Source organism: Pygocentrus nattereri, chromosome 21 (genome assembly GCF_015220715.1).
Source record: "Pygocentrus nattereri isolate fPygNat1 chromosome 21, fPygNat1.pri, whole genome shotgun sequence".
Lineage (NCBI taxonomy): Eukaryota > Metazoa > Chordata > Actinopteri > Characiformes > Serrasalmidae > Pygocentrus > Pygocentrus nattereri.
The window spans coordinates 15,605,381-15,619,936 of NC_051231.1; the positions used below are offsets into that span (position 1 = coordinate 15,605,381).

The window sequence follows — 14,556 nt, forward strand, 5'->3', positions numbered from 1 at the left end:
TAGAAAAGGGAAAACTCTGAACTCTGCAGAGCTGCAGCCTGACAGAGCCCAGCCTGACATGTCTGCTCTACAGAATTCCTTAGATTATCAATGTCTGGTTTATTAAATTTGTTCTCTGCACTGTAATTTTCTCTGCTGTTGTAGCCACCAGTGTCTGCAGATGGAGATGAAGAGCAGGTCTAACAGAACACTCTCTCTCTCTTACAGCTGGACTGATTTAATTGTGGGAGCTCCGAACTTCTTTGATCGCAAAGCCGAGATCGGAGGAGCCGTGTACGTGTTCTTAAACCCGGCGAGTCACTGGGAGAAAGCTCGGCCCATCCGCCTCAATGGAACCTATGACTCCATGTTTGGCATGACGGTCAGCAGCGTGGGAGATCTGGACCAGGACGGTTACGGAGGTGACGAGAACCGTTTTTCTGATTTATTATTTATGGCTCTAGATTGTGTTCTGTTGGCCATGGTTAATGTTCTGCCACATGTTGTGATCAGATGTTGCTGTTGGAGCTCCATTTGATGGAGATGGAAAAGTTTTTATCTTCAGAGGCTCTGCGACTGGCATCGACACCAAACCCTCTCAGGTTGGTGGCACTTCTCATCAGCACCTCCCTCCACTCTGTTCTTCCAAAACAGAAACTTTAAAGGAGGAAAAGTTGTTGCTTATTGAAGCTTTCAGTAGTTAGAAAGACTGCTTTAAAAAATAAACATCACTGTTATTATTTTTTTTTACTTATTCAGTAGTTTGAGCTGTTTGAGCCAGATTCACAAAAACTTTCTGAAGAAACAACTTCTGAAGGTTCTTAAGACAAACACTAAGTTTGGGCCTCACTGAGCCAACCTAGAACCAAGAAAACATTTTTGGGTGTAGTGTCGATTTAAATCAAATCTTTTATTTAAGCAGTGATACTGCTTCCTGGTCTTTCAATTGAACGTTTGTTTTTGACTCCAAAATGGTCACCGCCACTGATTAAATCACATTTAATCTGTATCCATGTTTATGCTTTTCTAAACCATCTGAACCCAAAACATATACATTCCAAAAAACAGCAAACTCTGTGAATAAACGGATGTGCTTCTCAGTACGCCTGAGAACAGAGAACACGGGATCAGTAACAGCTCATACTGCAGGCTTGCTGAGCTTTCTGGAGAGCTGTGCGTGAACGATAAACAACTGTTTTACACACTCCACGTTTCTGCTGATAAACATGATTCAGAACCACGTAGAGGAAATAAATATTGAAAACACTGGAACATCATAAAGATCTCCAGTTCTGTCTTTATCTGTTTTTGTTAATTGTTCCTCTGCAGGTTCTCGATGGACTGAATGCAGGTGTGAAACGCTTTGGATATTCAATATCAGGAGGTCTAGACATTGATGGGAACCTTTACCCTGATCTAGCAGTGGGATCCCTCAGTGACCAGGTCGTTCTTTACAGGTAAATGGTTCTACTGGTATATTTAATCAGTGTGCCATGTCTGGAGATCTGGTGGACATCTCTGAATCCTGAGCATATTTAAACTATATTTTAAAAAAATAAATGCTTAATTTTTCACATAATTTAAAAAAAGCCAGTTGCTGTTGATGCTCTGTTAAAATGTCATGATAAACAGACCAATGGAAAGGGTCCAAAATTAATTGGAAAACATTAAGTTTCCATTCACTGCCATTAAACGTTAAGAACGTTCTTCCTTGTTCTGTGCAGTTTTTGGAGATATGAGATTTTGTTCCGACAGCAGTGATATATTTATATATTATTAATAAAATCTAGGTAGATTGTTCACACAAGTCACGTTACTTCTGCTCTTTCCTAATTAAATGAATATATGAACACACAAAATGAATAAATAGTATATACAGCTGTAAAATAATTTATATTGGGTTACCATCTATACATTCATTCATTAATTAGTCTTCACATTCTTAATGAGAGTGAAGATTTTGCCATATTTAACATTTTCTAAGGCACAAAAATAATAACTTTAATTAAAAGTAAATTTTATGTATTATATATTATCTTGTCTGTGAGATATTATATATTTTAATCATTTAAAGTGGAACATTAATCAGTGAAGTTTTCTTAAGACACTTTAAGAATCAGCGATCAGTTTCACATAATTAACGATCTGACCTCGTTGACTGATTGTTTGACCTCCAGGTCACGTCCAGTGGTCCACGTGAGCAGAGACATTTCCCTGAAGCCTCAGCAGATCGATCTGGCTCAGCAGAACTGCAAAGGGAGGGACGGCGTGTGGTAAGTTTAATTATCAGATTACTCCAGTGTTCAAATCTGTTCATTTACAACTATGTTTATGGAGAACATCATTACTGAAACATCTGTTCTGAGTGTCATTAGAGGAGAAGTGAGAGATCTGTTACATCCAGCAGGCATGTTCCTCAAAGTTCTCTGAGTAATCGTCTCTCCTAAGGTGGTCTTCATACAAATTGATCTTCTCTTATGGTCCTTTAAGTTCTCTCTCTTAACCCAGTTAAACCGAGGTACAAACTCCAAAGTACTAGACTAAATTACAGGATTTTTGTGCAAAATGCAGCAGCAAGAAAATCAACACAAACTAGTAAACAAGATATAGCAGTTTTAGCTTGAGTGCACTGGCTGGCTGCCAATAATTAGAAATTTTAATGCTGTTTTTAAATCTCTTAATGCTTTAACACCATCATATGTCTCTGAGTGCTGATAGTTGATGTTCCACAAGATCACCCAGTGCTGCTTCTCCATATTCCACATATGCAGTTTAAACAGAGTGGAGAGGTTCTGTTTTTATTCACTGAAGATCTGGAACTCATTACTGATAAACATCCAACTCGCGTAAAAAGTGTAAAAAAAATTAAAACAAATTTCCTTACTTTAGTATTTACCTAAAAAACCATTTTATATCACTTCCCTGTTTTTACTGGAGTATTACTTTCTTGTTATTGGCTTTTTATTGTATTTACAATTATACTTTTGTTTTGTGCATTTTAATTTTGATTATTATTAATATATCACATTTTTGCTATTGCTTTTTTATTATGTTCCATTTTTTATTTTTTAACTTTTTTTTTTAATTCTGTTGTTTTTACTTTGTATTATGAAGCACTTTGAGCTGCAATCTTAACAAATAAAAGGTGGTTTATAAATAATAATTTTAATTATTATTGTAATTATTTGTATTATTATTACACTGAAACAGGTTCTTGATATTAATAATTAATAATAAAGTACACTATCAAGTAAAATATTTCATAACTCTTTGGAGTAATAATGCTGTAAATGAAAACACTTTCTACATTTCACTGTAGTGTTGCACATTTAAGCTGAAAGTAAATCAGAAATCAAATCAAATCGAGCTTTATTGGTCACACAGTGATACTCAGTATAACCTGCAATTAAACCCTTATATGACTGTCCACAATATACAGTAGATGAAACATAAGAATATAAAAAAGAGAAAATACCAGCAAAATAGGTTGTGAAGTACATGGTAAGAACCTGGTAGAACCACAGTAAATACCATTGCTTTCTTTTACAGAAAAATTGCTTATATAAGAACACTTTCAAAAGTAAAGGTTACTACATGGGTTTTGGCTGGATTCTAGAAACAAAGCTATGATTTGTGTAGAACATGTGGAAGATCTTAAACTGCAGCTGTCTTCATGGTCATGTACAAACTTGTCCATCCATTAAAATTATTCTTTTTATGGAACCAAATCCCTATTTACAGAGTAGAACCCTGTGACTGCCTTTATTTAGAGATTTATTTAGTGACTGCCTTTATTTAGAAAAGATTTCTTTTATAAATCTTTGATTGAGTTTTTCTGGTTTATTTCTGACATGCCACAGAAATATTGCCCTTAATTTTGCACCTAATTAACTGTTTTAGCGTTGATTAATTGCTCCTGTGGTCTGTGTTTGTCAGTGTGGAGATCGAGGCGTGTTACACCTACACTGCTCACCCAGAATCCTTTTCACCACACATCAGTGAGTCTACAGTCATTAACTCATTAATACTGAGATTCATACTGAGATCAGCTGGAGTCTCAGTTTTTACTCTGTCCTCATTTGTGTGTCTGTTTTGTTCCAGCTCTCGCTGTACATTTTGAAGCAGACACAGAGCGCAGGAAGTTGGGCCTGCCCCACAGAGTTCACTTCCTGGGTCGGACAGCGTCTGAGCCAGAGTATGTTCACTCTAAGGAGGTGGAGCTGAGGGGTCAGAACCATCCAGCCTGTCAGACAGCCACCTTTGTGCTACAGGTACAGAACCAGAACTGTGTGTGAGATCCTTCATACTCTGGCTTTACCAACATCACCAGATCCATTATTACCACATCCAGCATTACCAGACCCATTATTACCAGATTCAGCATCATCAGATGCAGGATTGTCAGATCCATCATCACCAGATCCAGCATTACCAGATCAATTATCACTAGAACCATTTTTACCAGATCCATTATCACCAGATGCAGCATTATCAGATCCATTATTACCAAATCCATTATCATCAGTTCCAGAATTACAAGATCTATTATTACTAGATCCAGCATCTGGTAATTATTATTACCATTTCCATTGTTATCAGATCCATTATTGTCAGATCCAGCATCAATAGATCCATTATTATCAGTTCCAGCATGAACAGATCCAGTATCACCAAACCGATTATTACTTGATTGTCTGTGAGTATAATAAAATGTCTGTATGATTTTCTGGTGTATCTTCTCATATAAACTCTTGTCCTGCAGGAAAACATCAGGGATAAGCTCCGTCCTATCTCTCTTGCAATCACACACACAATTAAGAAGACCCGTCATCAAGGTCACATCGGTGATAAACACCTGGGCCGGCTGAATCCAGTCCTGGGCATCAGCACCTCTAACACCTACTACTCTGAGGTATGACTTTATATTCTTTAGACTCACGTATGAAGCTGATACTGTACATTTTCTGATATAATTTGAAAGCAGAAGCTGAGCTTTACACTATAAACATTCATGATGAATAAATATAAACTTCCTTAGAATAGAAGCTGTGGTAAAATGAAATCTGGAGGTTTTCTAAATGTTTTGGTTTTAGTGAAACAGTGATGATATGTCTATAATTTTGCCGTTGGGGTGATTCCTGGTTATGATATGAGAGATGAGAGTTCAGCTGTGAATGTGTTTGTTCTGTTGTCGGTGTTCAGGTTTAAATTGTGTTTCCAGGTGAACTTCCTAAGAGAAGGCTGTGGTGAAGATAAGATCTGTCAGAGTAACCTGAAGCTCAGCTGTCAGTTTGGCACCAGAGCCCCCATTTCAGACCTCTTTACCCCTTTACCACTGTAAGTCTCTCTTTTTCTCTCTCTCTGATCAGAAGATTCAGCCTATTTCTACACATTCACACTATTTTCTGTCATTTTTATGAGAAATGACCTGCATTGCAGTGGTACATAATTTTCTTCAAATATTATTTTTTAACGCATTCAAAATCATCTGCCTGTACAGTAACACTCATCAGTTTATCAAGTTTATCAATCTTCCTGACTCTCTCTATCTGCCCTGTCTGGTCAGAGACGAGGATGGAGTACCCGTGTTCTCTCTGTCTGATCAGAGGTCAGTGGTGCTGGAAGTCACGATCACCAACATGCCCTCCGACCCTAAGAACCCACAGGAGGACGGTGATGATGCCCATGCTGCTCAGATGCTGGTCACTCTGCCCAGCACACTGTCCTATTCTGGCTTCAGAGGACAGCAGGTACGGACACAGAGGAGGGCAATGTTTTTTAGAGGAGCCACTCAACCTAATGAGAACTTGTTGAACAAACTCAGTTTATATCACAATCCATACATTTAGAGCCAGTTTAACCTACTATGAAACGATAAAACAGACTCTTTTATATCACAATACTTACATACTTACACTCTCCCTGTGTCTGTCTCTCTCTGTCTGTTCTACAGGTTGTGTGTCAAGCCAATCAGAACGGTTCTCAGGCAGAGTGTGAGTTGGGGAACCCTGTCAGACGAGACGCCATGGTAACACACACTCACCCACACACACACACACACACACACACAGTGTTAGCATATCTAAGTGGAGGAATTTCAGATTCAGATTCTCTGACTCTCTAAACTCACTGATTCAGGAGACTTGTGTTCATTGTGTGATTTTTCTCTGTAACTCTTGTACTCTGATTATCTTTTAGCTGAAGTTCTACATCATCCTGAGTACTTCAGACATCACCATCGAAACCACATCATTAGCTGTAGACCTGCTAATGTCAACGTAAGTCATTCCACTCTTACAGTCAACAATCTTTATCCCACGAACAGGCTTAAGCTACAGCATTCAACCCACAGCATTTAAACCCCACTCATTCAACCTATAGCAGATTAGCCCCACCCATTCAGCCTACAGCAGTTTAGCACCACCATTTAGCCTACAGCAATTTAGCCCCACCCATTCAGCCTTCAGTAGTTTAGCACCACCATTTAGCCTACAGCAATTTAGCCCCACCCATTTAGCCTTCAGTAGTTTAGCACCACCATTTAGCCCACAGCAGTTTAGCACCACCATTTAGCCTACAGCAATTTAGCCCCGCCCATTCAGCCTACAGTAGTTTAGGCCTGCCCATACATGCTGAAGTTAAAATCAGTACATATTTATGTGTGTGTTAGGATCAGTGAGCAGCCTGGTCTGAGCACAGTCACAGCGTTCGCTCGAGTGGTGATAGAGCTCCCCCTGGCGGTCAGCGGGTACGTTTTCTTCTCTCTTTATAAACTCTCAGTTCCACAGTAAGATTTTTTTATGACAATGCAATATATTGTTATTTTTATTGTTACATGGTTTGAGTATTAATGTAATTTACTGGTAAACGATATTTATTTGGGGTTCCAAATAGTTGCTAAGTGTTGGTAATGTTGGTGGTGTGGTTCTCAGGCTGGCTCGTCCTCATCAGCTGTTCTTCAGTGGGATGGTCAGAGGAGAGAGCGCCATGAAGACTCTGGATGACGTGGGCAGTGAAGTGGAGTATGAGTTCATGGTGAGTTCACATGTTTGAGTAGAAAACAAGGATCACTGGTGTGATGCTGACTTTAGTGTGAGATTAAGAATAACCGTGTCATTTTTAAACAGGTCACCAACACTGGTCAGTCTGTTCAGACTGTTGGCTCTGCATTCCTGAACATCATGTGGCCTTATGAGCTGGCGAATGGGAAGTGGCTGTTGTATCCCTCCAGCCTGAAGATCGAGGGTCACCCACACTCCCACTGCACTCATCTTTCAGCTCTAAACCCACGAGGACTGAGCTCCACTGAACCACATGCACAGCATCTAAAGGTGCTCAGATTTCACCTTATCACAGCTCTGATGAGAGAACCTCACGCAGAAGCTCTTAATATGTTACAGCAGGGGTACAGTAGGGATGCAGTAGGGATGTAGGAGGGGTGCAGGAGGGGTGCAGTAGGGTTGCAGCAGAGATGCAGTAGGGGGACAGCAGGGGTGAAGTACGGGTATAGTAGGTGTACAGTAAGGGTGCAGCAGGCATACAGGAGGGGTGCAGTAAAGTTGTAGCAGGGATGCCATAGGGGTACCGCAGGGGTACAGTAGGGGTGCAGTAGAGGTGCAGCAGGGGTACAATAGGGAGGTGGCAGGGATACAGCAGGGGTGCACTAGGGGGGGTACAGTAAGTGTACAACAGGGGTACAGTAGGGGTACAGTAGTGGTGCAGTAGTGGTACAGCAGGAGTGCAGTAGAGGTACAGTAGGGGTGTAGCAGTGGTACAGTCGAGGTGCAGCAGGGATGCAGTAGGGGTACAGCAAGGCTGGTGTCCAGCAGAGTTTGGTGATTCTTCTGCTCAAACACACCTGATTCAACTCATTTGTTAATGTCCAGGTTTTGTGGATCTGTTTGAGGAGGGAACCGCAGAACTGTGCTGGACACCAGCCCTCCAGAACTGTGGTTGAGCAACCCTGCATTACAGTTTTGCTTAAACTGGACGTCACTGCAATGGGACAGTGGTGGTCAAACCCTAAACTTCATTAGCTCTTGTATGAAAGATGTCTATGAAAATGACACACACTGTTACGTTTTATTTACATGTAGTCAGTGCATTATTCATAAACCTAAATAATATAAAACACATTTACTGATGTGACAAAGAGATGAAGTGTACACAATGATTTTAATACATTGCTACTGAGAAAGCTGTTAACATTAAAGTTATAATAAATGAATAAATTTAAAAAATGAATTTCAGGATGAAGTTCTAAAACAAAATATCAAACTACATTCAAATAAAATTAATATCATAATTTAATTCTAATAAAATTTGTCAGAAATAAATTCTAATAAAATTAACCTCAGAATTAAATTCTAATAACATTAATACCAAAATTAAGTTCTAATTAAATTAATATTAGAATCAAGTTCTAATTAAACCAGTGTCAGAGGTGCCAGAATGTAAGAGATGCACCATTTAAGGTGGAACTGAAAATTGAAATTAAAAGCTGGTGAGGTTGAAGCTGTATGTAAATGAAATGCTGAATCAATCAAATCCAGCAGCTGGACCACACGGTGCTTCATTGATCGTGTTTCTGTTTCTCAGACGAGGAGAAAGACGCGCTCTCATCCAGAAGAGGAGGGGGAGGCCGTAACAAAGGGTGGTCCGCTCAACAGCACACCAGCTGTGGCAGCGTCTGAGAGAAGGAAGTCGCTCAAACTGGTAAACACACACTATTACAGTTACACTAAAGTGCAGACACACACACTATTACAGTTACACTAAAGTGCAGACACACACACTATTACAGTTACACCAAACTGCAGAACAGCTGGTTCTTCAGTCGTTTGATCCATTACTGAAGATTTCTTTGAGAATCAGCAGGTCACAGAATGACGTTCTCGCTGGCGTTCTACTTGAGTTTTAACTTAAGTATCACACTTTGTCCAGTCACGTTCATAACACTAAAATTTTACTAATTTGGTGGAGATGAAGAATGTTTTAATGGCTAGAACATTCTAACCACCAGACATTTTTTTGTTACAGATCATTTGGTTAAAATTACAATTTCAATAAAACATCATCACAGTTCATATGAAGGTGTGATTTGAACATTAAATAAAGAACGGAGACATTTCTACCCTGTGATTCAGTCTAAACTGTCTGTACTGACTGCTGGTGTTTGTGCAGGACTGTCTGCTGGGCTCTGCCCGCTGTGTGCTCTTCCAGTGTCCACTTCACAGCTTCTCAGGAACCGCACTGTTCAAAATCAGAGGACGCCTGTGGAACAGCACCTTCATAGAGGTACCGTGGATCCATCTTCTCTGTTCTTATGTGTTCTTCTCTAATTTTATTTTTCTTTCTCTGTTGTGTGTTCTCATGTGATTTTTGATGTTCTCTGTTTTGATGTTCTCTGATTTACTATGCACTGTTACTGTTCTTCTCATCTCACTCTCTCCCCCGCCCTTCTCCCTCTCTCTCTACCTCTCTCTCCCCCTCTTTTTCTGTCTCTCTCTCTCTCTCTCTCCCCTCTCTCTTTCTCACCCTCCCCATCTCCCTCTCTCTCTTTCTTTCTCTCTCTCTCTCCCCCCCTTTCCTACTTCCTCTCCCTACACCCACACACTCTCTTTCTCTCTCTCCTATATCTATCTACCTGCTCCCTCCCTCTCTCGTTCTCTCTCTCTCTCTTTCTCTCTCTCTCTCTCTCTCTCTCTGTCTTTCTCTCTCTCTCTCTCTCTCTCTCTCTCTCTTTAGGAGTTCTCCTCAGTCAGTGCTCTGGAGCTGCTGGTCAGAGCCAACATCACAGTAAAGTCCAGCATTAAACACCTGGTGCTGAGAGACGCTGCTGCTCAGGTGCCGTAACTGCGCTGACTGTTGTGTTTGATCTTTTAGTTTTAGGAAGCTCAGCTAGTGCCGGATTCACAAAAGCTGTGCTAAGAATAATCTTAGAATAATCTTGTTAAGGATAAAAATGAATAATGTCATTACGAATGTCTTAATTATTTCATTTTCAAAGTTTTCTCTGTGGTTAAACACAGGCTGAGGGCTTTTGCCATGTAGACCATTAGTTTCATTTTGCGTTTCACAGATTACAGAAATGACACCGTATCACCAGGAATCGGTTATTCAGTGTGATCACACTGAACTGAGGACAACATGAAGAAACATTTAAAGATTGAGCACACTAGAACTAGACGTGATGATGGAGAGAAAATCCTCTGCTGTTTATTTTAACAGTTATATTTATATCTCCTTAGAGGTTTACCCTGCAGCTCTAACAGGCAGCTCTCCTAAAAACCTGCTCTCCAAGGTTCTTCAATAAAAAACAACAGGTCATTCATGAAAATCTTCTGGTATTGTTACAAGTTTGACATCATAACAACAGAAGAACCTTTTATATATAGTGATATATAAAGTCACTATATATAAATAGTCACTATATATAAAAGGTTCTTCTGTTGTTATGATGTCAAACTTGTAACAATACCAGAACCCTTCTTGGTGCTATGTAGACCCATATACATCACATTCTCTATCATTCACCATGTAAAGAACCATTTAAGCATGCAGATGGTTATTTGAGTGTTCATGCTTCTATAGAGAACCATTATCTTTACTAAAGAAGCCTTGAAGAACAATCTTTTTAAAAATCTACGACATGTGAGACTGTTGTAACATTAAGAAAATAGTTTTTTTATAAACCAGATGTTCTTAGTTTTTCTTAAAAGTTTAGACAGAAAAGCGGAAGATTCTTACGTTTGAAGATCAATAATTCATCACAAGTTAAGTGAGTAGTTGCTAAAAATGCTTATTTAGGAAGAATTTTTTTCTTGACTCTTTTGTGAATCCGGCCTCTGATTGATAAACGTATAATTTAAGGTGTGAACATTCTCACACTCAGACTCCATCTTTAGTGTATGTTCACTCGTCTCTCTTCAGGTTCCAGTGATGATCTACCCTGAACATGGGATCTCAGACCAGTACTGGATCCCCTGGTGGATCATCCTCATTGCTATCCTGGCTGGAGTTCTGGTCTTAGCACTGCTGGTCTGCATCCTCTGGAAGGTACGAATCTTATTTCTAATAAACATCAGTTCTGATATTTTAATATGCTAAACATGTAACAGTAAATAATCTAATCCCATAAGAAATCCAAAGAGGTTCCTCAGACATCTCTGATAACTTTCCTACCACTCCAGTGAAATCTGCTGCTTGTTTTTATTTTGTTCATCTTTCATTCTCTTGCTTATTTCTGTTCTTCTAGATTCTAAATTCTTATTCTTGGTCTGTCTGTCTGAGCCTGTTTATACTGACCTGCTTCACGCATACTGATAGCTCAGCCGCGGCCGCAGGCGAGTCACTATCTGATCACCCAACCCTTCAGGAGGATTAACACACATCTGAGATAATCTGATTTATTAAGATGCTCATATAATCTAAGTGGAATTTTGATTTTTAAAAAAATCATTTTTTTCAATTTTATGATTAAGTTGTTAACAGAGTCGTTCAGAGTGGTTTGTATTAAACGCTCAGTTCTAGAGAAACTTACAGAATTGTTCACAGTGGTGGTGAAAGACCACCTCTAAAAGCTCCGTCATAGAAAGTTATTACATGAAATGGATGTGAATACACTGCCTGATGAGTGAGACACAGTTTTACAATAGTTTTGAGAAGATTTTGGTCTAAAACATATAAAAACACTCAAAGCTGTGCTCAGAATCTGTCCTGTTACTGTCAGTAAAATTTCCTCTCCAGCTTCTCAGAGCTGGTTTCTCTCTTTAGTTCTTGTAAAACTCCATACCAATTCATCCCAAAGATATTGGATTGGATCCATCACTCCAGAGAACACAGTTTCACTGCTCCACAGTCCAATGCTGAGGGGCTTTATACTCCTGTAGCCCATGGAGACCTTAGGATCAATCATTTGGACACTGCTTTTGTATGGAGATTATACAAGCTGTGTCAGCAATAGGTGCAGTTGAACTCACTCAGTCCAGATACTTTTGATAACGACAAAGAACAATGCTTCTGTGGAGACTGGCATTGTTTCATATTGTCATATTATGCAGGACATTACTTTTAGAGTGCCGGGCTGGTCAGGTGTTCTCTCGGGTCATATCAGAAAGGAGAGAGCCCTGGACATCTGCTAGGTAGTGGCTTGGTGACCTCTTTTAAATGTGAGTGCGCCCCCGTGTGGCCAATCACAGACCTGCACACAATGCAAAATGGCAGCACAGGATTCATGAAAGGAATATTACAAGCATTGATCCTAACAACTGTGTATGGTCAGTGCTGCAGGTGTGTGAGAGGTAAATAAGGTGAGGCAGGTAAGATCACACGCTCTGCTGGATGTGAATTATGCAGCATAATGAAACAAGCCTCATTGTGATAAGGGCCTGTCGACCCTTACTGTAAATGCTTTGGCTGATAAAGTTCTGCAGATGTTCATTAAGCTCACACAGTGAGAGACTTAGGGTAAAAAAGAAGAAGACAATAATAATCAATTTGGCTGTAAATCAGAATCAGCCTTATAACGTATAATGAATATGCAGTAGATACAATCTGCATGAACAGGTGAATTGTAAACAGGTTCTGTGTATCTCTCTTTCTCTCTCTCTCTCTCTCTCTCTCTCTCTCTGTGTTCTGATGCTGTTTGTTCCTCCTCTCTCCTCTGCTGGGGTCAGTGTGGGTTCTTTAAGCGTACAAAGCGCCATCCTCAGTATGAGACAGAATATTACAGAGCCCACCTGCAGCTTCAGCCGTCTGACGCTGAGAAACAGGAGCTCCAGTAGCCCCCCACAGCGGTAACAAGTGCTCAGACACAGAGCATAACATCTGTGTTTTCTGTGTTCTCTGTGGTAAACAGCACTGAGACAGAACCTAATGTCCAGCACGCCTCCCTGTGTTCTCTGTCCTCACTGTCCACTTTGTGCTCTTTGCTTTCTGTGTGTTCTCTGTTCTGGTCTGTGAGCTCAGTCAACATAAACGACTTCATTTATCACATTTGATTAGAAAGTGAACATGTTACTATTACATGTTACTACAATGCATGTAATCAAACATATTTCGCACATTTAATGATCACATTTGATTTGAGTCCAAAAGTTCATCCTTGCAGACATTACTTGTATCATAAAAAGACACCTTCAGCAAGCTCTACCCACCAGAATCTCATTTACATATCATCTGCAATTTTACCCATTTACCCTCATATTTGCATAATTAACATTAAAAATCTTTTATTAATGCATTTATGATGCAATAAAAGGAAATCAATCAGCAGCTCATGAGCCATTTTCTGCTCTCCAAATCCACCTGGTCGGGAATACTCGGCATGCTGATCTTCCAGCTCTGCTAAATTCCACATAATCCCATTCCTGATCCTCAAGTGTTTGTTTATTTATACTCAGTCAATTAATAAGATAATGAAGTTCCATATTTATGATTTATAATGTACATTGATTGCATTGAAGTTAATTGATCTTCTATAGTACAAAGAACCTCATCTGCACAATTATAATACATTATAATATTAAGTAAATGATCACTGATATTTTCTCTTTTTTGTTGTAACTGATATTATTATTGGTATTAATGTGGATTTTATTAGTATTTTCAGATTAAAGTATCACAGTTTGATTGTTCTGTTTGGCCAAAGATTAAATTGATGAACTCATTAAACAAAAGTAAACTCGGGTCCAGGTTTCAGCTGTTAGTAATGTCTGTATTAACGTCTGTCCTGAGTGTTAATATGTTAAAATCAGGGGTAAATAGAGCAGCAGCGAAATTGGTGTATGCTCATTTTAGTGTTTAGTTTAGAGTTTAGTATGAAATATGTATATAGTATGAATCTGTGTGTGTGTAGTCGGTGTGAATATGTTCCTAAATTTACAGCCAGGATGAACTTTTTTGGTGTGTTTTTTTTTAAACCTGCTGTGATATTACAGATGTTTTATCTGCTTCTGTTTGCAGTGATTTGCATCGTTTACTTAATGAAATATTCACAAACAGATCATTACATTCTCAGTCAAAACACTGAATGACTCTCTGTGAGATTGATTATGGTTAATTTTTGCATACTTCTGTAAATCTTCTTTGTAAACAGCTTTTTTGATCAGTCATATCAAAAAGTGATTCAATATTATTTTCAGTCAGTTTTATTCAGACTGCTGTGGCTTAAATACAGAGAGTGCAACTGAGAGAATGTTTTTTTCTTCATCTTTTTCCTCAAAGTGCCGAACGCAGAAAATAGTCCGGAGTTCAGTGGTGCTGTCTGAGCTGCTAACAGTGTGCAGTTCTGTCTATGTGATGGTGAACTGAGGCTGAAACTGCATGATTGTGAAAGCATGTCTTTGAAAAATGACTGAATGAATCCAACTTATTAAACTAGCTTATAATGATTAGTGATTATCATATTTTTAAATACTCTGTCTAGGGACTATTTTTGAAAAGCTATTCATCTTCTCTCTAACATTTTGCTTCCTCTTACTGAAGAACCATGAACTGTCTGAACTCTGTCCTCCATCAGAAGGTGATGCAGGACTGTGTGTAATGTTTTTAGTCACAGGATCTAATCAAGCCAGG

The 14,556-nt window shown here is 39.2% G+C and overlaps 1 protein-coding gene across 3 annotated transcripts in view; it reads left to right on the top strand.

The window, feature by feature from the left end:
- itga7 (integrin, alpha 7) overlaps window positions 1-14,556 on the top strand; it is a 45,337-nt gene that overhangs the window by 28,335 nt on the left and 2,446 nt on the right. For 2 of the 3 annotated variants that reach the window (XM_017692811.2, XM_017692812.2), the window contains exons 7-24: window positions 208-401; window positions 493-581; window positions 1,309-1,436; window positions 2,157-2,252; window positions 3,916-3,977; window positions 4,081-4,250; window positions 4,742-4,891; window positions 5,201-5,316; window positions 5,546-5,729; window positions 5,933-6,007; window positions 6,178-6,257; window positions 6,650-6,727; window positions 6,912-7,014; window positions 7,107-7,310; window positions 8,578-8,694; window positions 9,163-9,276; window positions 9,727-9,825; window positions 10,912-11,037. In XM_017692811.2, coding sequence (XP_017548300.1) covers window positions 208-401; window positions 493-581; window positions 1,309-1,436; window positions 2,157-2,252; window positions 3,916-3,977; window positions 4,081-4,250; window positions 4,742-4,891; window positions 5,201-5,316; window positions 5,546-5,729; window positions 5,933-6,007; window positions 6,178-6,257; window positions 6,650-6,727; window positions 6,912-7,014; window positions 7,107-7,310; window positions 8,578-8,694; window positions 9,163-9,276; window positions 9,727-9,825; window positions 10,912-11,037 — 2,185 coding nt within the window. Of the gene's footprint in view, window positions 1-207; window positions 402-492; window positions 582-1,308; window positions 1,437-2,156; window positions 2,253-3,915; window positions 3,978-4,080; window positions 4,251-4,741; window positions 4,892-5,200; window positions 5,317-5,545; window positions 5,730-5,932; window positions 6,008-6,177; window positions 6,258-6,649; window positions 6,728-6,911; window positions 7,015-7,106; window positions 7,311-8,577; window positions 8,695-9,162; window positions 9,277-9,726; window positions 9,826-10,911; window positions 11,038-12,656; window positions 12,777-14,556 lie in introns of all 3 variants that reach the window. The other variant, XM_017692813.2, reaches the window with a different exon arrangement.